General features: G+C 43.7%; 1 protein-coding gene across 2 annotated transcripts; it reads right to left on the bottom strand.

Annotated features, from left to right (window-relative positions):
• Window positions 1–14,577: 14,577 nt before the first annotated feature.
• On the bottom strand, window positions 14,578–22,735 carry LOC137434344 (UBA-like domain-containing protein 2-B). 2 transcript variants are annotated; one of them, XM_068127253.2, is made up of 3 exons: window positions 22,278–22,735; window positions 22,097–22,159; window positions 14,578–16,705 (listed from the first exon to the last, which is right to left on the bottom strand). In XM_068127253.2, exons 1-3 carry the CDS (start codon window positions 22,431–22,433, stop codon window positions 16,427–16,429), a joined length of 498 nt encoding a protein of 165 aa, XP_067983354.1. In that variant the 5' UTR covers window positions 22,434–22,735; the 3' UTR covers window positions 14,578–16,426. The 2 variants fall into 2 exon arrangements, with proteins under 2 accessions (XP_067983354.1, XP_067983355.2); XM_068127254.2 differs by having other exon boundaries at window positions 14,578–16,659; window positions 22,278–22,724.
• Between the last annotated feature and the right edge of the window lie 1,377 nt (window positions 22,736–24,112).

The raw sequence follows: 24,112 nt of genomic DNA, 5'->3' as shown, positions 1-24,112 counted from the left end.
TCCATACATCTAGCAAACCCACCCGAGAGAGGAAAAGGGATAAATCAATACATGATTCGGGATGAGGTTCTGCCGAGTTCCTGTCCATTACAGGTTCAAAGGTACAGTTAAAATCACCCCCGATACACGTACATTGGTTTAGATCAACTGTCTGCAGGTGATTAATCACAGACGCAAAGAAAGCTTTCCGTTCTGTGCTCTCACTTGGTGCATACACATTGAATAATGTGAAATGGAAGTTATTAACCTCCAGTTCAAGAGAGCTGAATCGGCCTTTGATGATCTCCTGGAAGAGGATTGACTCAGGTACTAGCCCTGGTCGAAGTACGAACGCAACACCTGCCGAAAGGGAAGACAGGTTGCTAAAAAAGCACTGTCCCCCAAAAACGCGACACCAATCATATTCTACATTTTGGGTGATGTGCGTTTCCTGCAGTAAAAGTACATCGACGTTTTTGCGCCGAAACAAACTTTGCACTTGAGCTTGGCGGTTTGGGTTTGCACCTCCACCATTAATGTTCAAGGTGCCAAAGGTAATTTGCTTCATTCCTTATCAAAGGGTTTGATTGGGTGTTGCGAAATCTCAAGACTGGCTTTTGTAATAAATTTCCTGAGTCGGTGAAATTGTGACCTTGTTAGTGGAAAATCCTTGCCCTTTCTTGTTATTTCCTTTGCTGATTGAATAAATGAACCTAAATCGGGAAATGTATCCCTGATAACTACATTTCGCTGTCTATAGGTTTCATTCAAAAAGGAGAGTACGAGTTGAGGAGATATCATTGGCTGACTCAACTGAGACTGAGACAACTCAGGCACCTCCTCATCCTCATCAGATTCCGACAAGTCTGACAAGGTCCCTCCAGGATCGAGGATGTCGGCCTCCGTGGTCACTATGGGAATTGCCAGTATCTCTGGGGATTCGCTGGAGAGCTCCACTGTGCAATCCACGATGCCCTGGTGATATTTGTGCTCGTCAGAAGTTGAAGCCTCAGTTTCATCCTCTTGTGGAGCACAATCTACCGAATCGATGAACGACTCGGTAACACAGTTTTGAATCTGCATCGGTAGAGCAGCACTGCAGAGGGATGAGTCAGTCACTGTCTGCTCGTTCACAGTGACTGATGTCAATGATCGTAATGGTTCGTTCGAGGGTTTATCAACGTGTTCAGCATTGCAACTTATTTCACCCCTATAGCAATTTGCATCCACAGAGTTTGTACACGAACCTTCAGACATATTATCCTCAGTTGCAGCACCGGATTCACCATCCCTTTTTTCAAACCCGATGGAAGCATTAGGAACACATTGAGGTGTGTGTTCAGCTACACTGGCCTTCTCCAATACCACCTTTTTAGGATTACTGGTAGAAAAATTATCAACCGACGCCCTTCGTTTTTTAGAACCAATAATAGGGTCCTCCTCCATTCCTTCACTACATGGGGGAATCGCAGCAAGGGTTGTGCGAGTTGGGGTCGCTTCGGTTTCCGTGACAGGAAGTGAAGTGCGATCGTTTTTTGGACTCGGGATATGCGCATCGATGCTGCTATTGTTCGTCTCACTGCAGGAGGGAACAGCAGGAACCGGCACACTCACAGGATTAACTCCAATCGGTTGAATAGAAACACGAGTATTATCCTTTTTACAATCGGTGTATGCGTGGCCATTTTCCCCACACTTTGAACACGAAACCTTGGGACAAAAACGTTTAACGTGACCAAAGGCTCCACAGTGAAAACACGTTAGTGAGGCTGACGAGGCGTACATTTGATACTCCCGATCGTCGGATTTTACTTTAAATGAAATATTTAACCCTGTATCATCACCACGATCGGGAAGTACCATGTAAACTTGGCGACGGAAACTCATTACGTGTTTTATCCTCTCGTCTCGGCTCTTCAGAGGGATCATGGACATTCTTGACACAGCTGTTCCATAGCGAGAAAGGACTGACATTAGTTTGTCGTTTGGTATAAAAGGTGGTACGTTTGATGCAACGATTTTCATCGCTGGAGTATCCATGGGGGACGCTAACATAAACACACCACCTTCTGTGGCTAAACCTGCACTCACGACGTCATGAACAAAGTTTTCTTCGGACAGGAAGATAACAACTTTTTGATTCATTCGTGAGGCAGCTCGGACATGCTCGCACCCGATTATTTTCCCCACTGCGAGTACCACATCCTCAGTGAGGACTCCTTCTGGTGGAACACACACAAATGCATGCTTCCTCGTTAGGCTATCGAACGCCTCTAACCGAGAGCGTGCATTCGCCATACCAGCGAATTCAACACCCCCACTTGTCCGAACCGGACAAGAAGGTAACAAACCAAAATAATCAAACTAAAGTAAGTAATAAACGTGCATTATAAGCACAAAAAAGGCTTACAAAGTGTCGTCGAAGCCAGTAGGCCGCACCCAAAATGGGCTCGCTCTCAATCCTCTCTCTCTCGAAGACAAGGGTACAGAACGGATGAAAACACGATGCCGAAGCACACTGGATGGAAAAGGAGAGGGAGGGGGGGGGCAGGGGAGGGCAGGAGAGGAGAAAAACTCACAAAGAACTCACTACACCACAGAGCAGTTGCTCACAGCCGCCATGACGCCACACCCACCACAAACGGCCAGCAGGGGGCGCGAGAGAGAAAGAGAGAGAGAGAAAGAGAGAGAGAAAGAGAGAGAGAGAAAGAGAGAGAGAGAAAGAGAGAGAGAGAAAGAGAGAAAGAGAGAGAGAGAAAGAGAGAGAGAGAAAGAGAGAAAGAGAGAGAGAGAAAGAGAGAGAGAAAGAGAGAGAGAGAAAGAGAGAGAGAGAAAGAGACTTTTTTTTTTTTTTTTTTTGACTTTTTAGACTTTTTATTACAAAAATATAAAAATACAAGCCAGTCGGTGAAGATACTATTCAATACAGGCACAATAATCAAAAATACAGAAAAGAAAAAGAGATAATGACAGGAAATCAAAACAGTCCAATGAACTAGAAAAGAAAAACAACAACAGAAAAACCGACCACACACTGATTCAATCCCAACAAACCTACAAATATATCAATAATTCATTCTCCTGCACCATGCAGATCCCATCAAAACACCAGATGTTCATAAACTCATCAATACATTTCTTTCTTCCAGAATCACAAAATTCAAGTTTGAGTCTTGCAGATATCAAGGCATTAAAAAAGAACAAGACATCACATTGCCCAATCGGCTTTCCTTTCAGTTTTTCCTTCCTCGATAAATAAATTGCCATTTTCGCCGTGGCCACTAAAAACAAAAACAACATATGTACATGTTCTTTCATATCATTGAAACCAAAAATAAATGATCGCAGAGAAAAAGTGATCTTCATTTTTCCAGCCATGTAGTTCAGCCATTGAAATAAAGGCACAAGCCTTGCACAATCAACGTATGCATGGAACACATCCTCTGTGTAAACACAGAACGGGCAACACGTAGATATGGGCGCGAAATGACTCACTAATTTATTAGATGGAATGATCCAGTGTATCATTCGCCACTGGAGATCACCTGTCCTTTTGCTTACCAGCTTACTGTATACTGATTCCCATGCAGGCTCAGATGGGAGTCCTTCCGGCATTAGCCCTTTCCACCTGGCCACTCCATTTAACGGTGAGTTCCCAAGCAGAACTGCAGTGCATAACCGATACAGGTCTTTACTACTGCATTTCTGAAAAATGTTTTGTCCCTCACTAATTGGGGGCAAGTCTCCGTGACTAGGCTGTACCAATAAACCAGGAAAATGCCAGTCATTGGATGTCACCAAAACTTCCTGGGTCCATCTTAGTCCAAGTTGGAAGCTTTTCTTTACTATTCCCTTTAGTATTCTTCCGATTATTCTGTTTGACCATATTCCAGTCATATCGGCTATCTCTTGCACCGACTTCCACCCCCAACCAGAAGAGAAGAGAGAGAGATAGAGAGAGAGAGAGAGAGAGAGAGAGAGAGAGAGAGAGAGAGAGAGAGAGAAACAGAGAGAGATACAAGAGAGACAGAGAGAGAGAGAGAGAGAGAGAGAGAGAGAGAGAGAGAGAGAAAGAGACAGAGACAGAGAGAGATCAGTCAAAGAGAAAAAAAATCAGATGCTTCTAAATTAAGTTATTGTCTGCAGAGCAAATGATTTTACAAGGGCACATGACCTTTCACCTGTTGAACCCAAAATTGAATCAGCTCATCTTTGTATTGCAGTGAACACTTGTGCCATGTTAAGCTGACATCCATTCAGTGGTTCGCAAGTTATCATGGTAACAACAATCTGGTAACGGACGGACACGTAGAGCCGGAAAACATGTCTCCAGCCTTCGGCTGCGGAGGATTTAAAACAAATTCCATTTCATTCCTGCAATATGCTCTTCACTTTATCATCATTTTGCCCTTGCCAATCCCAGGGTGCCACTTTAGATGAAACAAGCATGGTCTCAGTTACTCCTACTTGACATTCAAATCCCACATGCAGTTTTGAATTTCCCATTTTATGCTCATTCATGTCCTTGTATTTAATCTCCAAGAGTCCAAGAGTAAGCAAATGATGTCTTATGTCCGAGTCCTGCCTCTGATATGTTCAAGCATAGTTACCCCATGAGGCAGATTCACACGTGTAAGGTTTAGGGAAATTTCTCCTCCAATCGTTCTTCCTGTTCTGGAAGCTTCAATCGTGGTTGCCTTTGATGGCCGAAGATGGTCGTTCAATGAGACTTGTGAACACCTGGAAGCATCAATTTGTGTATCTATAGTGCACCTGACCACACCGCAACCACAGTCTAAGATGGTATGCAGTGTACCCTGGTGTTGAGGAATATTCGAGAAGACCAGACCATGTGCTGTCCTTAATTTTTTTTTTTAGTTTTTTTTTTGTATACAAGATCGAGGCTCGTGTAAGAGCTAACATTAATCACAAAAAAACAAACGGACACATAAAACATAAGATAAAGGGAGCGGTAGACAAGATGGGGAGAGAGAGGGAAGCACACAAGTACAACATTTGAGAGCAGGGACATCGGGAGATCTGTGGGAGGGAGAGGGCTTGGGGGGAGGAGGCACGGAAAGGGGGAGTGGGGGTTGGGAGAGGTAAAAAAAACACATGGACACTGCTAGGATTTCCAGTAAAGAAGTGGAAATTTTTTTAAAAGTGTATTTTGGGTGTTTTAACGGGGGTAGAAAAGATCAAGGTTTTGGATGGGGGAAGACGAGAGATGGTGGTGAACAGCTGTTTTGAAGACCTGGAGGGAGGAGTTGGATTGAATAGAGTGAGGGAGTTTGTTTCGGTAAGAATAAGGACGAAAGGCTGAGCCAACCCACCTGGTGTTATTTCACGGCTGGACAGGGGCTCAAAACCAAGACCCTGAGATATTAAGCCAGTCATTTTACCTTTATAATCCTGGTGTTGCTTTAACGGTTAAGTACTAAATAGACAACCTCTTCACCAATACCTCATCAGACGCATGAACCTTTATATACACTAATACACCTTGTTATTCATTCCAAACTTTGCAACCTGAGCAAATGGATATCCGTTGAATTCTTTTTTTTTGTATACGGCGCCGTCAGAAAGTATTGTTATGAATTTTGGGGTAAAGTGATATATAGATCAGGTAGATCTGTGTAGGTATCATGCTCCCATTAATCATGATAGGGAACCCCACATGTAATAAGTTTGTTTAGGCGGTTTGTTCGCGTAAGTGTATCTTTGTGATCATACAAGGATGATCCTTGTGATAACTATAGTCGGGATTATGTTAATTCCCCTGTTCATGAGACCTGGTGATTTATCCATTGTCCCGTATGGCACCATACATAAACACTAGTGAGGAATCCCACCATTAAAAGCACCACACATAGCAAATAATAGTAATGGAAACCCACCCGGAAGCTAGTTTGGGTGCTGCCGCGAACCACACTGTGGGGAAACACACATCGGAGCAAGCAGGCCAAAAGCCACGCCCTGGGGAACAGGGATTGGCCGGAGCAAAGCACGAAGCAGCTCGCTGAGTGGTGAAGTAAGAGCAAGGGAAGTGATGTACTGATTGGCCACCGATCGATGGGATGGAGAGGAGAGCACAAAGCACTCGGCCAATGGTGAGGGACTGGCACCAGAAGAACATTCTAGAGGTCGAGAGGCAACAGACTGATTGGTAGGGAGGACCGGTGACGTCAGACCATGAGCGATAAAAGAACTCATTGGCCGGCATTTTGCCCCTTCTCTTTCTGGATCCCTCTTGCATTGGACCCTCTCTGATTCTGGATCCCTTCGCGCCCGGACGTCCTTCTCCTCGCCTTGAACTCTCTCCCAATTGCCCCTTACACCTTCCTCCGCCATCGACTCTCTCCTCTTGATTCCGGACATCACGAGCGATTGCACGTGGACGAGGGCGGCTTGCCGCTGGAAAACCACAAGGCCGGGGTGAGCGGAACGCCCGATCAGGATCGGAGTCACGTCCAGAGTGCGCGCTCGGACTGGACGATCGTTGCCAAGGCACCAATTGAGCTGAGTGCACGATAACTTACACACCCATTCCTTTCCATTTATTTTCCCTTCGTCCGTGTGATAACGCTCCACTTTAGGACATTTAGTTAACCGGCGCGTTTTATTTTGTATTATCGGCATCCGTGGCAATAAAGCCTTGTATATTTTTGTACATAAAAGCCGTTTTCGTTTGTTACTTTGCAGGGTTGAAGACTGCTCGGAGCTGCCGCGCGGGACCGACAGGTAAAAGCTGCCAGCTTCTTCTTCTTTACGAGCTTGTATAGTGAGTCTGTATTTGATCGTCGCCTCGAAGTAACGCTCGATTTGCTATCCGTGACGCTCCCGGTATTAACTGAGAGCAGTCATACGACAGTATTCACACCCTTGACTTTTTTCACATTTTGTTGTGTTACAGCCCGAATTTAAAATGGATTAAATTGAGATTTTGTGTCTTTAATCTACATATAATACTCCATAATATCAAAGTGTAAAAAAAAATTCAAGAAATTTTTACAAAATTCTTTAAAAATGAAATACAGAAATATCTAATTTACATAAATATTCAACCCCCTGAGTCAATACTTCATAGAAGCACCTTTGGCAATGGTTACAGTTTCGAATATTCTTGAGTATGTCTGTATCAGCTTTGCACATCTGGATTCGGGGAGTTTCTCCCATTGTTCCTTGCAGATTTGGTCAAGCTCTGTCAAGTTGGATGGAGAGCATCTGTGAACAGCAATCTTAAAGTCTTTTCAGAGCAGAAATTCTCAATGCAATTCAGGTTTGAGCTTTGGCTGGGCCATTCAAGGACTTTCATGTTTTTGTTCTGAAGCCATTCCAGTGTTGCTTTGGCTGTATGCTTGGGATGATTGTCCTGTTGGAATGTAAATCTTCACGTCTAAAGTCTTTTGCACTCTGAAGCAGGTTCTCCTTAAGGATTTGCCTGTATTTGGCTCCATTCATTGTTCTCTCTATCATTACAAGTCTCCCAGTCCCTGCCGCTGAAAATCATCCCCATAGTATGATGCAGCCACCACCTTGCTTCATGGTAGGGATGGTGTTAGATGGATTATGAGCTGTGCTTGGTTTCCGTCAGACGCAGCGCTTACATTCCAGAAAAAAGATCTCGATTTTTGTCTCATCAGACCACAGAATATTTTGAATCATTCTCTTCGTCTTTCCCATACCTATTTGCAAACTCCAGGCATACTTTAATGTGCCTTTTTCTCAGGAGTGGTTTCCGTCTGGCCACTCTTCCATAAGGCCTAGATTTGTGAAGAGCTGCAGAGACTGTTATCCTTCTGGCAGGTTCTCTCATCTCAGCCAAGGAACTCTGTAGTTCATGTCAGAGTGGTCATTGGGTTCTTGGTCACCTCCCTGACCAAGGTCCTTCTTGCTGGGTTGCTCATTTTGGTCGGATGCCCAGATCTAGGAAGAGTCTGGGTAGATCGATATTCTTTCCATTTCCTAATAATGGAGCTCACTGTGATCTTCGGAATTTTCAATACTCTAGAAATTGTTTTATACCCTTCCCCAGATCTTTACCTCCTCACAATTCTATCTTGGAGTTCTACAGACAGTTCCTAGGACTTCATGGTACAGTTTCTGCTCTGACATGCAATGCTAACTGTGGGACCTTGTATAGAAAGGTGTGTTTCTTTCTAAATCATGTCCAATTAATTGAATTGTCCACAAATGAACTCCAATCAAGTTGTAGAGACGTCTCAAGGATAATCAAAGGAAATTGGATGCACCTGAGCACAATTTGGAGTGTCATTGCAAAGGGATTGAATAGGTATTGACTCAAGACATTTCAGCTTTTCATTTTAAATTGATTTGTAAAAAAAATTCTAAAACAAAAATTCCACTTTGACATATGTGTAGATCAGTGACAAAAAAAATTCTCAATTCAATCCATTTTCAATTCAGGCTGAAACAACAAAATGTTTAAAAAAATTCAACAGGTGTGAATACTTTGTGAAGGCATTGTAAGCAGTCGACGCTCGTGAAAGAGGTAGTAGACTGAACAGATCAGGATATACACTGAACAGATCAGGATATAGACTGAACAGATCAGGATGTAGACTGAACAGATCAGGATGTAGACTGAACAGATCAGGATGTGGACTGAACAGATCAGGATGCGGACTGAACAGATCAGGATGCGGACTGAACAGATCAGGATGCGGACTGAACAGATCAGCATGCGGACTGAACAGATCAGGATGCGGACTGAACAGATCAGGATGCGGACTGAACAGATCAGGATGCGGACTGAACAGATCAGGATGCGGACTGAACAGATCAGGATGCGGACTGAACAGATCAGGATGGGGACTGAACAGATCAGGATGCGGACTGAACAGATCAGGATGCGGACTGAACAGATCAGGACGCGGACTGAACAGATCAGGACGCGGACTGAACAGATCAGGACGCGGACTGAACAGATCAGGACGCGGACTGAACAGATCAGGATGTGGACTGAACAGATCAGGATGCGGAGTGAACAGATCAGGATGCAGAGTGAACAGATCAGGATGTAAACTGAACAGATCAGGATGTAAACTGAACAGATCAGGATGTAAACTGAACAGATCAGGATGAAAAGACAAACACAGGATGCAAACATGCAAAAGGAGCAGTAGAGGGAGGGGAAACACCAACAGCAGAGTTTAAGGCCAAGATAGAGGGCCAAACAATGGGTATGGGGAGGAATGGGGGGGGGGGACAGGGGAGGAGCAGAAGAGGCTGCAGGGGTGGACAAAATGGACACAGAAGGAAACTCTCAGGAGGGAAAACTGGAAAATTAGGAGGAGGGATTGGGGTGGGGTGAGGGAGGTTAACGAGGGTAGAAAATGTCATGGTTTTGGATTGGGGGCGATCTGAGATGATTTGAGTGTACTTCCATTTGTCAGAATAAATGTGTGTATAGTTGTGAATAAATGATATGTCCTTTGTTCACCCTCCCCGTTTACTTACTAAGTACGCACACTAAGTCACGTGGTCCGAGATTCGAGTTGCCCTGATTCTAAACGCTTTTAGTTATCTAGAACGGCACTCAGTAGAGAGCAAACCTCCACCTGGTTGGCCATATCACTCAATGGAGAAGAATCACTTAAAATAATTATACTAGCTAGTTTTGTATCTTCACCAAAATTGAATCAATTCTTCCCTATCACACACACAACCTGTCCACCAAGTTTCATCCAAATCCGTCCACAACGTTTTGAGATATCCTGCTATGTATCGTTTTTGGCCCTATCTCCCAATGGTGAAGAATCACTTTAAAATTCTAGTAGCCGGATCCGGATCTTCACCAAAATCTAATCATTTCGTCGTTGTCTCAAACGCTACCTCCCTGCCAAATGTCGTCCGAATCCGTCCACAAATTTGAGATGTATTGTTCACAACAGACAGACAAACATACAGGGGTGAAAACATAACCTGCATAACCTTTGGTGGCAGAGGTCATAATCGTCCGTTAAAGGATAGACCAGGTTCGGGACGATTAGTGTCTGCACTGATCCGCACCATTATATTGTGTATTTGTGTGCAGTGCATACATTATTTCAATCGTGTTCTGTATCGATTTGTTTCATGATTGCTGAATATGTACTTAAGTGAAGGTAAACTTAAGTTGGAGTGACCTCCCAAAAAAACAAAAAAAAAACATTTCCCTGGAAATGCATCCCCCCATTCTAACACTATATGTATATGGGACAATCGTATCGGCATAACATCGATTCGTTTGACGTCGCAGTTTTTCGGAAGCATCCACGATGTAAATCAGTTAGTTGCCTTTTCTTTTTAAAGAGATAACAGTACCAGATCACACAAACAATGCGATCTGGAGATCCCCTACATCCAAGATGGTGTACCCCACCTTCAGGAAGTCAGGGTCATGACAGAGGGGGAGAGAGAGACAAGAGGGAAAGGGCCGGTCTATAGGGACCGGATGGGCACTCTGACCATGACCGCGCTGCCCTGATGAATCCGGCCAGCAGCGAGGAATGGGGAAGATTTGGCCACCGACTTGCGTTAGGGGTACAACCACCACGAAGAGGCATCCCCGATAGTTGTCGCAAGCTTGTTTAAAGCAGGGCGTGATGTCTGTCCGTGCCGCTAACAAGGAAATATTGAAGGCTGGAATGGGGGAAAGTCCGGTACCAGCTTCTGGAGACAGCAATGCCAAGGCCGGAGATTGGAATGAATAAAAATATCCAATGCTCCAGGAGACCATGAATTGACCAATCTCTACATTCAATTAACTATTGATTTGATGTGCATTACTGTATTTTCCCATCATATTTACCTCCGCCACCAAAGGGGGATGCAGGTTATGTTTTCACCCCTGTCTGTCTGTTTGCTTGTGAACAAGATATCTCAAAAATAATGTGGACGGATTCGGACGAAATATGGCAGAGATGTAGCGTTTGTGACAAGGACGAAATGATTAGATTTTAGTGAAGATCCGGATTCGGATCCGACTCGTAGAATTTTTAAGTGATTCTTCATCATTGGGAGATGGGGCCAAAACCAACATATAGCAGGATATCTCAAAAAGTTGTGGACTGATTTGGACGAAACTTGGTGGACACGTTGGGTGTCTGACAAGGACAAATAGATTCGATTTTGGTGAAGATCTGAATATGGATTCGGATATGAGTTTTATTAATTTTTAAGCGATTCTTCACCATTGGGAGATGGGGCCAAAACCAACATATAGCAGGATATCTCAAAAAGTTATGGACTGATTTGGACGAAACTTGGTGGACAGGTTGTGAGTGTGACAAGGACGAATCGATTCCAGTAGCCGCTGCATATCAGACATGTCTCACATCAAGTATGACATCTCAGCATGACAGGTAACATTGTAACAAAAACACGAGGTGCCCTCAAAGCAGAAAACCTTTGCCATTTGGCTGTGATCAAGCTTACCCGGAAGTATTAAGTAACTTGCTCATCCTACTTTCAAGAACAGTTGAGTTGAGTGAACATCTGCCAGCTCATTCCATTGTATCGAGATGACAAATGGTGTTGGAAAGATACTTTAGTTGAAGATGATGGTATGACTTGGGTGAGGATAACAGTTACCAAAAAAGAAAGAGCAATCAGAGATTGCAGACCCTTGCTAGGACGTGTTTTTAGTGGTTTTTAAGGCTTTTGTGTAAAAACAAATATGGCGGCCGAACCACGTGACCGATGACGCAATTTGCTTTTCTCCACCAATTTATCCCAAGATGACGCTCAAAAAATTTCATCTTCATCGGATGACGTTTTCTACTTGGCGAATTATGACGTCATAATGGAGGCACCTATGACATCATTAACATGTTATTCCGCATCTAGAGTTCGTTACAATGAACGGTGTCGCAATTTTTTTTATGCAGCACTTTCGGAGATATAGAGGTGCAATGTTTTTTGGTTTTTCCAAGATGGCGCCAGTACCACGTGACCATGACCAATCATAAATATCATTAAAAAATATATATATACAGGTGGAGTTGCACTTATGGTGAAAATTTCCTGTCAATCGGACCAACGGTTGCAGAGAAAAATCATATTTATTCTGTGTGGACAAAGACAAATGGACTCAAATGCAATACCCTCTCCTCTGGCGAGGGTAATAATGTTAGTATTGTTATGAATTTTGGGGTAGAGTGATATATAGATCAGGTAGATCTGTGTGGGTATCATGCTCCGACTGTCATGAAGAAGAAGAACCATTTCGATGTACATAAGCAGGGACCTGTTTAGCCCGAATGTCGGATTAAGGTGCATCTTCGTCCCCATTAATACGAGGAACGGGGCATGTTAACTAGTTATAGGGATTATGTTAACGACTAGCTTGTTCGTCAAACCTCTGTGATCTATCCTTTGTCCCATATGGCACTACACCAATAGACACTAGACAGGCCCATTAGCACACACGTCCTAATTAAATTCCCCCCCACAATAAAACTCACCGGAAGAACAGGCAGGAAGCGCCCACGCATTGCACCAGCATGGCGATAAAACATCGAGCAAGCAGGCAATAGACACGCCCAGCGGGGCAGCGATTGGACGAGACACCACCAATAGGGAGACAAGGCAGGATGAAGCCCGCCGATTGGTAGAGGGAGGGGCAAGAAGCTTCCCTCTGATTGGTGGAAGGAAGGCCGAGAAGGAAGCAGAGGACCGATTGGCGAAGACCACGAAGGACGTGAGAGGCGAGAGAGAAGTGGCGTGGCCATTGGTGGAGAACTGAGCCTGTGGTGTTGGCCGACAGGGATTGGTGGAGAGAGGTGGATGACGTAACACCACGAGCGATAAAAGAACTCGCTGGCCGGCATTTTGCCCTTCTCGTTTTGCACCCTCTCTTGCACTGGACCTTCTGCTTGCCCTGGACTTCCCTTGCGTTCTTGACCCTGGCTTATTGGGCGACGACGGACGGTGGAGAGACGTTGGAGCACTGACGATTCTCCTCCCCTGCGTTCATGTGCGAGTGACGAGCGTACAAGCGAGGCTTGCCGCTGCAGCGTACGCTGGCCTAGCAGCGCGAAACGAGAGGTTCACGCCAAGGACCGGGCGGCCATCCTCCCGCCAACACCAGAGCCGCATCCGGACTGCGTGCTCGAGCCTGACGATCCCTGATACTTCAGCCATTTGAACACACACACACACACACACACACACACACACACACACACACACACACACACACACACACACACACACACACACACACACACACACACACACACACACGGTTCTTTCATTTCATTTAATTATCCCTTCGTCCTTGTGCAAGTCTGGTGTGGGTTCGTCCCAATATAGAACATTTATTTAACCGGCGTGTTTCATTGTTCTCGGGTTCCGTAAAATAAACCTGTTCATTTTTTTGGCATAAAAGCCGTTTCGTTTGAGTTACTTTGCAAGGTTGAAGACTGCTCGGAGATCGAGTCAGGTAAAAGCTTCCATTTTCTTCTTATTCTCTCTTCCTCTCGCGCGTAGATAATAAATCCACTATTGAACAACGCCTCGAAGTAACGCTCAATTGGTCATTCGTGGTGTGCCCCGTTTTTATAGAGCGGTCCACACGACAGTATTAAATTTTTTGATGACAAGCATGGACAGCTGGTTCGTGAACGACTTGGGTAAAAAAAAAAAAAAAAAAAAAAAATCAGCAAATGGCAAACGATGAACCAATAAATTACACATTCCTGTGCCACCTTCAGTCGAAGGTCAGGCATGGACATAGCAGGTTCGTGAAGGATTTGCACAAAAAACGTACCCAGTCTGAATGTTGCTATATCCAGACAATGGTGAATCTGTATATGGGGAATCCACGAATGTCATGGATGGAAACCCTTGTCATTTTCTCATTCTGCTTTAGACTCAATATCTCTATTTTCATTTGAAACAGCATAATTCATCATTCCAATCACAAATTAATACTATTTTATTAATATGTCAAAATATATGTTAAATCACGATCACACTGAGATATCAAACCAGTGAACCGTTATAATTTGTTCACATCTGGATTCGGAAGCAAGGTCCATGTCGGTTGCATTTCAAAATCATAATCTTATCGAGGAATTTCTGAAACCTTCTACTACCATACGACACCCGCCGGGACTCTAAAACGTTCCACAGAAGGTTATTATATTTCCTTTTAGTAAGATATGCAACTGTAATGGTTACTAAACGCTGTCCTCGTCATGTGACCAGATCCTCAGCTCTGATTGTCGTACATACATATGGACATACAAACGCTGTTCTAGATGGCATTGCCCTACGGGCTACGCATAAAAATATACAAAACCAGTTATCGGCGTCCACAACTATTCTTGACCATGTCGTGGAACTTCGGTCGAGGCAGTCACTTTTTCACATTTAAATTTGTTTTCTCCGCAACCACTAAGCAATAGAAGAATTTCGCATTGTACATCATAAGATACTGCTCAAAATTTTTTTAAAATTTATTTTAACTTAAAGGACCACACACATTATTTATTTTTATTCCAATTCCTCTTTCAGCCCGAGATTTAACTTGTTGATTGCCGTTCTAGTGAACATTAAAAAAACTTTAAGAACCAACGAGAAAACAAAGCATGCAAATCCAAATATCTTTAATGATACATACAGTAGGGATGCAGCCAACATTGCTGACAACATCATTCCACGAATTGTATTACAATTCCTCATATTCAGCAGGAAAAATAAAAAATAAAAAATACACTGACATCGCTTGATGTTTAACCAAATAACACACAAGTAGGTAAAAAAACAAACAAAAAAACTTTGTGTGAGGCCCTCACTTTGGGTGAGGAGGGGGAGGGGGAGGGACAAGAGAGTAAAATAAACGTGACAAATGACAACACTGAAAACCATGTCGAACAAATCAAAGATAGCTTATGGTAACTGGGCTACAAGGCCGAAGGCTCAGCACTGATCAATTCACCAGAATCCGAGAAACTATAGTCTTTGTGTTACCATACACTAAACACCATAAATGGAAACAGTGTTCAAAGAAAACAAGAACAAAAAAAGCAAGTTAATGCTACTCTGTCCAGATAATTTTGTATAAAAACTTTACAAGAGCTCTTAAATAGTGTAATACAGAGGTCTGATACGTTTTCTTTTCTTAATATATTTGTACAAAATCAACAATGGCTGGCGACCAGAACACACTGGACAGCACTATTTAAAAGCAAAAGGATGCGAGATGGGATGGGCGAATCCTCAAATATAGTCATGCGACAATGAGACAAAACGTGTGGGGGGAGGGGTGGGAGTTCTCCAATACGCATCCGCCCCCCCCCCCCCCCCAAAAAAAAAGATTAAAAAAAGTCTGATCCAACTATAAAAAGGGAAAATGGCCTCCCACCCAACAACATACACCATCATATCATCTATACACAGTCCTGAATGACAATGTTGATCGACAGGCAGATGACAAAAACAAAAATGTTCATTTTGCGAAGGCTCGAGCTCAACGTACAAACAAAAGCGGTCAGAAGAGATTACCTGATGTGGCTTTACCAATCTGCCATCAGCTGGAAACAAAACAAAACATCGGGATAACACTCGCCCAAATAACTACAATTCTGAGGTCAATGCCCAGGGGGGCGAACAAAGTATTTGCGAAAATGGCCTTTGACACAGTACAGTCGTATGGTCAACTCAGATGCGGTAACAACACCAACAACAAAAAACCCAATGGGGCACATGGTGCGTTGAAGAAACGGTACTGGCATTGAGGAGCGCTTTGTCCACGTTGACATTTTAACAATGCCTGTCATTAAAGAAAGGGTCATGGATAACCAACCATAATAAACTTCACATGCGAACCAATGCTTGAGGGTGGTACTATGTAATGGGTAACTTTTAGAATAAGCACCAATGGGAACTCTCTTTTATGGTGCAAAGGATAACAAAGGATGAAAAAAATTATATGTACACTTGTACAGTATATATAAAGGAAGTGCCATTTCTGCATGCAAAAAAAAAATGAGGAAAAAAGTTCAAAAAACTAAATTTCAAATCCTCTTCTTGAGAACAATTAATTCCATGCCATGCCCAAAACGAGGGCTCAATTTTACTTTAACAGTGTGCATGTCACGGGCCGAGTGTATTAGGGTATCTGCCGGCCTATAGGAGTTACATGCTAGTTCGCTACACACCCCCTCCATCCAACCTTCATCAAACTGATTTTCCAACAGACCCACACATCAGCTTGGATTATATTCACGCAAACTTTACTTGGCACACAAATTCATCGTCAGCCAAGGAAATGTGACCAGGTGGCTTCACTCCCTCCTTTTGCTACATCCATCCTTCCATCCATGCCTTTGCTTCCTTCAACTTACGTTTTTTATCCACCACCTCTGACCTCTCTGCTGTCCTCATCTCTCACCCGCATCACAAATCCTGTGACCAAATCTGCGACAATGTACTCCATTCATCTCTCGGCTTCGACGAAAGCGCCGACCGATCCACGTGGGTGACGGCAGGCCGTGCCTGGCTGCGCAGCACCGGGCCAGCCTGCCGCAGACGTTCCTGCCGGAGCCGTTGGAGGGGACGGGAGCCAGGGCTGGCCGAACACACCTGGAGGTGATGTAGCCATTGCGACAGAACTTGGACTTCCAGCCTGCGAATCCGATGCTTTAAGGCGAGAGAACATAGCCAACGCATCTGGAAAATTTGGAGGGGTCGCAGGGGTGTTTGTAGGTGTACACATCTGGAGAAAAAAAAAAAAGGAAAAAAAAAGAAGAGGAAAATATAATTTGTGAAAAATCACAAAGCTGCAGAGATCTGACACCACACCATTTTAACACCACCACACCTGCTGGTGTCGAGATGCATGTGGGTGACAACACCATTAAAGCATTCACTTAAGGCTAAGGTTCGTATAAACAACTTCGTTCAAATATGTTCATTCATTGTTTGCTATTCTGATATTTTATTGCTGAAGAAAGGTATTTTGTCATTTCATACTGAGGAAAATAAAGTCAATTATTACAGCAAAACATACTTCATCGTTGTTGACTTATGCCCAATGAACAATGTGTTCAATCAAAACTCCAGAACTGCAAACCAAAACAGGTCTTATGGCACCAACGGTCAGGCCTACATAGCAAGTAACCAATCGAATCAGCAATAATCGAATTGGTGACCATCTACATATTATGTATGCAATACGTTGATGCAGCTACACCCCCATGTGCTCCCTTCCTCTTATTTCGAATCTCAACCTAATTCCCCCTTGTATGCCTCCTCCGAACACCCATCACTCTCTAATTTCTCTCTTCTCTCACTTTTCCTTTCTTTAATTCAAACATTACCCCTTTCCCCCAAAACACTGCTGTGTGTAATACTGCACGTCGATGGGACCTTATCAACTCCTGAACTAAAGAGGAGAGGGGATGATGTTGTATGTCATTCAGGAAGACCCGTGTACACTCACGAACAGGTCTATCAAGTGATTGGTGGCTTTTAATGTTGAAACGTGTGCTACTCTAACGAAAATGAAAAATTGCAAACTAGATCTACACCAGGCGGAGATCTCTGGTGATGTTATCCCATGATTGGAACAGTACGAGTGGCTAGGGAGTGATGATCTTGCATGATCTTCGATGGAACAAACGCTGCCAGAAGATTGCACACAATATAAGACACGCTATTGGACGACTGCGCTGAATTTAGTCTGCTTGCTCCAAGTAAAAAAAAAGAATAAAAAAAAGAGCTCACCAAGCTCTGGTACACACTCCCCAGAATATGGTGCTGCGGCTTGGAACCCTGGAACAGTGGAACAGGTTCAACCACAAGTGGGCTCGAGCAAGTAGAGAAACCGGCCACCTGCAATCCTGCATTGTTCACCGTGATTAGTGGCGAACCACCTCAATCTCAACGATCTCAAATTTGGGATAGGAGTCTTTGCTCCACGTTGACGGTCGACTCCTGAGAGTCAACAAATGGTATAAAAATACCTCGATTCTTAACACCATGCACAAATATATATTTTAAAACCCGCCACATTCTTCGGGAGATGTGATTATCCTTCTATACTAAATAAGTGTTGAGTGTTGAGTGTTGTGTTGAGTGTTGAGTGTTGTGTGTTGAGTGTTGTGTGTTGTGTGTTGAGTGTTGAGTGTTGAGTGTTGTGTGTTGAGTGTTGAGTGTTGTGTGTTGAGTGTTGAGTGTTGAGTGTTGAGTGTTGTGTGTTGTGTGTTGTGTGATGTGTGATGTGTGTGGCATTTTGAGGGAACAATAATCAATAGATAGAGAGGAACAATAACAATAGAGGAAACAATGAATGAAGGATAGAGGGATACATATAGATAGAGGATAGAGGGAACAATGAATAGAGGATAGAGGGATACATATAGATAGAGGATAGAGGGAACAATGAATAGAGGATAGAGGGATACATATAGATAGAGGATAGAGGGATACATATAGATAGGGGATAGAAAGGATAGAGGGAACAATGAATAGAGGATAGAGGGATACATATAGATAGAGGATAGAGGGAACAATGAATAGAGGATAGAGGGATACATATAGATAGAGGATAGAGGGAACAACGAATAGAGGATAGAGGGAACAACGAATAGAGGATAGAGGGATACATATAGAGGATAGAGGGAACAATGAATAGAGGATAGAGGGATACATATAGATAGAGGATAGAAAGGATAGAGGGAACAATGAATAGAGGATAGAGGGATACATATAGATAGAGGATAGATAGGATAGAGGGAACAATGAATAGAGGATAGAGGGATACATATAGATAGAGGATAGATAGGATAGAGGGAACAATGAATGGAGCAAAATATAGGCAAACCTTTGAGGCAAACCTGCTTCAGAGTGCAAAAGACCTTGGACTGCAGTGAAGACTTATTTTCCAAAAGGCCAATTACCCCAAGCATACAGCCAAAGCAATGCTGGAATGGCTTCAGAATAAGAACGGAATGTGTGTGTGTGTGTGTGTGTGTGTGTGTGTGTGTGTGTGTGTGTGTGTGTGTGTATCTGCGTGTGTGTATGTTGTGTGTGTATGTGTATGTGTATGTGTATGTGTATGTGTGTGTGTGTGTGTGTGTGTGTGTGTGTGTGTGTGTGTGTGTGTGTGTGTGTGCGCATTTGAAAATCAAAGGGGGGTGGGGGAGGAGGAGACGACTTTCCAATGCTCCTGGAGGGAGCGGGTGTTTCTAGTGAATTTAAATATGTCATACCTGAAGCTACAATTGATTCATACCCGATTCATACCCGTCATACCCGTCATACCTGAAGACAAGAATTATGGATCTGGAGTCAGCTACAATGCACAGCAGTCATTATTGCACCATGTGCTATAGCCTTCCAATAAGTCGCTCAACAAGTCATTATAATGATGCAACAACATTCTGGTTCCAGGATGATGCACAAAAAAGAAAAAGGAAAAGGAAAAGGAAAATAGAAGCATCATTAAAGTGAAAGGAAAATGCAGGTGAATCAAATACGAAAAGAGAGCGAGGATAAGTGCGACTCGGGGCTGTGAACATGGCTGCAGGCTATCGTCTTCGGTTTTTAATAATATGATGTATCTTATGGGTCTTCTTGCTCCTCTTTCTTTTAATGTTTTTTTTCACTTACACTATCGGTCACCGATGTCATCATAGTACCATCCCAGTAAATCTTCCACAGCTAATGAAAGAATTACATCGACAAGAGATTCGTTAATGTACAATTTTGTAAATACAAAGCGTCCATTTTGCTGAAGTAGTTTCTTTCGGATCTGCCGAAGCAATCCCAAATCATTCGCCCCTCCAATGCAGGATTTTGGGATTTGTTCAGTGTGCCTTCCATAGCTCACCCAGTCTTCATGAAGGACATTGTGGGATATTTTAACATAGACGAACTAATGTCGGCAGACGAGGCGACCGGCTTAACGTCTATCCGAAGGATTTAACGTCCACCTAACACCGACCCTAAAACAGCCCTGCCTGTGAAACACCAGGATGACAGTGTGGAGCTGGGCCGAGATTCAAACCCAGGCTAGACGGCTCAGAGGTGATTGTGCATACCTTTAGCCTATCTTGCCGATCCTTGTTGCTTGACCCAATAATGTATTTATATATATATTTTTAGCTCACCTGGAACGAAGTTCAGGTGAGCTTATGCGATGGCGCGGTGTCCGTCCGTCCGTCCGTCCGTAAACACTTGAAACTTCTTCTCCGAAACCGCTGAAGGGATTGCGACCAAATTTGGCACAAATGATATTTGTTGTGTTGTGACTTAAAGTTTGTTCAGGTAATTAATAAAGAAAATATATATATATATATTGGGGTCTAAGGGATTTTACCGGGGTCAAAGTGGATCCAGGTTTGACCCCCCCACCCCCCCACCCTCCCCCAAAATAGGTATTTGCTTTTTCCTCTAAAACTACACACACAATTTCGATGAAACTTGATCACAACCTTCACCACCCGTGATGTACCAGAGTTCGTTCACGGCATTTAAAAAAAAAAAATCTGCCCCTTTGGTGGTCGACGGGGGGATGGATGGGGGGGGGGGGGGGGGGAGGTGTTGTCCCCCAAAATAGGTATTTGCTTTCTTCTCATAAACTACACGTGCAATTTGGATGAAACTTCACCACAATCTTAATCACCCATGATGTACCAATGTTTGTTCAAGGTATTAGAAAAGTTGGGGTCTGAGAAGGTATGGGGAAGGGGGGTTTGCCCCCCAAAATAGGTATTTTTTTGTTTGTTTGTTTAACGTCTTATCATTATGTTCGTATGATTCTGCATGCTGCCCTGTCTTCTAGCAACCATTGAAATTGGTTTAAAATACCCCTAGTCAGTGCTGTTTGTTTATTCTGTATACCGTTTATTCTACCAAGTGAGCGCCAGGGGTATCGCCCCTATGTTTCGACTCAGCATGCACTGCCGAGCAGCAACAAAAATGTTAAAGAATATCAGACAAGGCCAATGTTATAAAGAGGCCTCTATGCAAGAGCAATCTGCAGATCAACTTTTTCAGCCTCTCGGTTTCAGCCTTGACAAAGAGCACTAACAAAAGGATCTCGTTTCGTGAACCCAAACACTGGAAAACAGATTTCAAAGTTCCAAGTCTGATTCTCCGATTTAACCTCCAAGGAAATATTACTAATTATGAGAAAAACAAAGCTCCAGTAGTCAAGCGATGACCTTTTATTTTTTTTTGGCACACTTTTACTTAACTTCACCTGAACTTTGTTTGTTTGTCCCATTTCAAATCTTTGAGCCGTTCGTTTTCTATGTTCCATACGTCCTAGAGAGCTGAAATTTGGCCCACGGTGCTCTTTTCTGGTACATTTCCTCGATCAAAATTTAATTTTAAAAAATAAAAATAAAAATAGGTTTAAAACTTAAAAGAAAAAAAACGTTTGTCGCTCTAAAACATGGTTTTTCGTTTACTTGTTACTAACAAGACAATGGAATAGTGCTGACAACCTGCCAAACAAATGTTCCCGTCGCACACACCATGCTCGACTGCCTCACTGCAACTCTGGCATAACAACAACAGTTGCCACATAAACACCTGTCCCTCGGGCCAAGGGTGCAGAAATATCCACAAGCAAAACGGATACAGCAACATCGTGATCACATGGTTTGGCTCAAAGCCCGCAGCCATGTTCACACACACCCCTTAGTGCTCAGAGCTTTCCTCGCTCTCACTTTCATTTTTACCTTCACCTGCATTTCTTTTCTGGAGCATCACTAATTCACCCCCAGTGCGCCACAGAGTTATCGATAAGCCATTTAGTAAAAACTGTGCAACTTGCTACAACACCAATGCATGGCGTTTGGTGAAATTGGAAGATAATGTACCATTTCAAATGACAATGGCGGATTTATTCACAGAGAATCATTCCTTTGTCAATGAGTGGGCTTCCTCATTTTTAAACCCATCTCCATTCACTGCAATCCCTCTTCCCTTACCATGTGACCCCACCAACCTCTGCCCCAAATGACACAAACACTCACCCCTTAACCATGTGACCCCACCACCACTCCCCTCCCCCCCTATCAGGTGACCCCAACACCCTCACCATGTTACTCCTTCCCTTACCAAATGCCCACCCCTTTCACCCCGACCACCTTACCATGTGCGTTGGGTTTGCTGCTGCCTGAACATTTGCTTCCTGGAAGAACGTACTCAGAGCAGTCTGCAGCACAGGAGGAGAGTTATTAAATACAAGTTGCTTACAGTGGGGTGCGAAATGAACACGCCGTCGGTAAGAAAACGGGACAAACACTTAGAGGAGAGCAGGTAACCATGCACACCTCAAACTGCCAGTGTGCGCTGTGTAGCAGGTGCAGGGCAGTGTCCGTGCCGCAGCCGGCCGTGAGCACGAACTGATTGACCAGCAGTTGTCGCTTCAACTCGTCCATGACACCGGTTTGGCTGCCACCGGGCGGGTAGGGAGAGGGAGAGGACATGACGGGAGACAGGAACTGGGGGAGAGAGGGAGAGGCGCAGTGAAGGAGACGAAAGCAAACAATATGTGAAACTCCGAAAAAGGGGTCGGATGGACAATCGATGTGAAGGAAGCGAAGCGGAACGACGGTAAATGGATCAAGTAGAGAATAAGAAAAAGCGCGAAGCGACCAAGCCGAAGATGTAGGAGGAGAAAACAGCAGGAGACGCCGTGTTTGTTATGACGCCGCCGAGTCTGCGCGTCCAGGTAGAGGCAGGAAGCTATTCATTCACTATTCATTCCATACTACTACCTAATTCGATTAAAGAACATACATACCGAGTATTTACTTTTGATGTGAATATTCGTTTAAATCATGCGTTATTTGTTCAAAAATTAATTTGATATCGCATCGACGATCGTACGGTTTATTCATTCTGCGTGCACTGTTATTTTATCCCTCGGACAATCGTTTGTATTTTGTTTTAACGACTCAAACATGTGTTTTCCTTGCATTATCTGCTTTATGTTAGCAATATTTTGCAATAATTTCTTCGTTTTGATAACTTATTCGTTCCTTCAGTCAGTCGTGTTATTCCTTCGACTCATGTTTCCCACTATGCCAAACACGTGACTCGCACGTGACTCACGCCTGAGATTGGTCGTTGTCAGTGGATACTGTGGGGGTTGCTCAGCGCTGCGATCCACTACGTCATGGTGGTCCAATTGTCCAATCAGTGAAATTAACGTGGTAACCACTGCATGCCGCAACCATACTCCGTTTTGTTTTCTCATTTTGGGGGCCACTTCCGCTTTTTATTGCACTCCTTGGGTTGTTAGATGACGTAAGCAAAGATGGGTTACAATTTCAACTTCTATTCCATTGTACCAATTACCTACATGACAGGGTGGTGGTAGGAGAAAACATAGGGACAATACCCCTGGAGCTCACCTGGTAGAATAAACAGTACACTGCACTTACTAAAGGTAACAAAAAAATACCTATTTTTGGGGGCAACCCCCTGCCCCTCCTCCAGGTATACCTCCCCAGACCACAATTTTTCTAATGCCATCAACAAACATTGATACATCACGGGTGATGAAGGTTGTGGTGAAGTTTCATCGAAATTGCACATGTAGCTTCTGAGAAGAAAGTAAATACCTATTATGGGGGGATCAAACCTGGATCCACTTTGACCCCCCGTAAACCTCCTTAGACCCCGATGTTTTTAATGCCGTGAACCAACTTTAGTCACAACACAAAAAATATAATTTGTGCCAAATTTGGTCACAATCCCTTCAGGGGTTTCGGAGAAGAAGTTTCAAGTGTTTACGGACTGACGACGCGCCATCGCAAAAGCTCCCCTGAACTTCGTTGCAGCGAGCTAAAAATATGGGGGGTGGGTGTGGAGTGGGGACCTTGACTTTGGACACAACCATGGCTTATGCACTGACAGGATGAGCAAATATGTGTTCTCTGCCAATTTGCCCAAACCACCAGCATGGAGATGGTCAGAGGCAATGGCGTTTTCGATCTGCGTGATACACCACACTCCTCCATTCTTGGGTAAAATGCCAGGGGAATATAAAAGGCCCCTTTATATAAGGGTATGTGCCATGTTGCAAAGTCTAGAAAAGAAGGACCTATCGGAAATGTCAGAAACGAAGTGAATATCGGAAAAACGAAGTGAATATCGGAAA

The sequence above is a fragment of the Myxine glutinosa genome, chromosome 10, assembly GCF_964187855.1.
Source record: "Myxine glutinosa chromosome 10, kmMyxGlut1.1, whole genome shotgun sequence".
NCBI lineage: Eukaryota > Metazoa > Chordata > Myxini > Myxiniformes > Myxinidae > Myxine > Myxine glutinosa.
This window is presented reverse-complemented; position numbering and strand designations above follow the sequence as displayed.

Bases quoted from the DNA above. Each gene is read 5' to 3' on its own strand.
- LOC137434344 (XM_068127253.2), bottom strand. From the start codon at position 22,433: ATGTCCTCTCCCTCTCCCTACCCGCCCGGTGGCAGCCAAACCGGTGTC. The intron at 22,160-22,277 runs GTGTGCATGGTT...CCTGTGCTGCAG, and splicing joins GCGCACACTGGCAGTTTGAG to ACTGCTCTGAGTACGTTCTT. The intron at 16,706-22,096 runs GTAAGGTGGTCG...TTTTTTCTCCAG, and splicing joins CAGCAAACCCAACGCACATG to ATGTGTACACCTACAAACAC.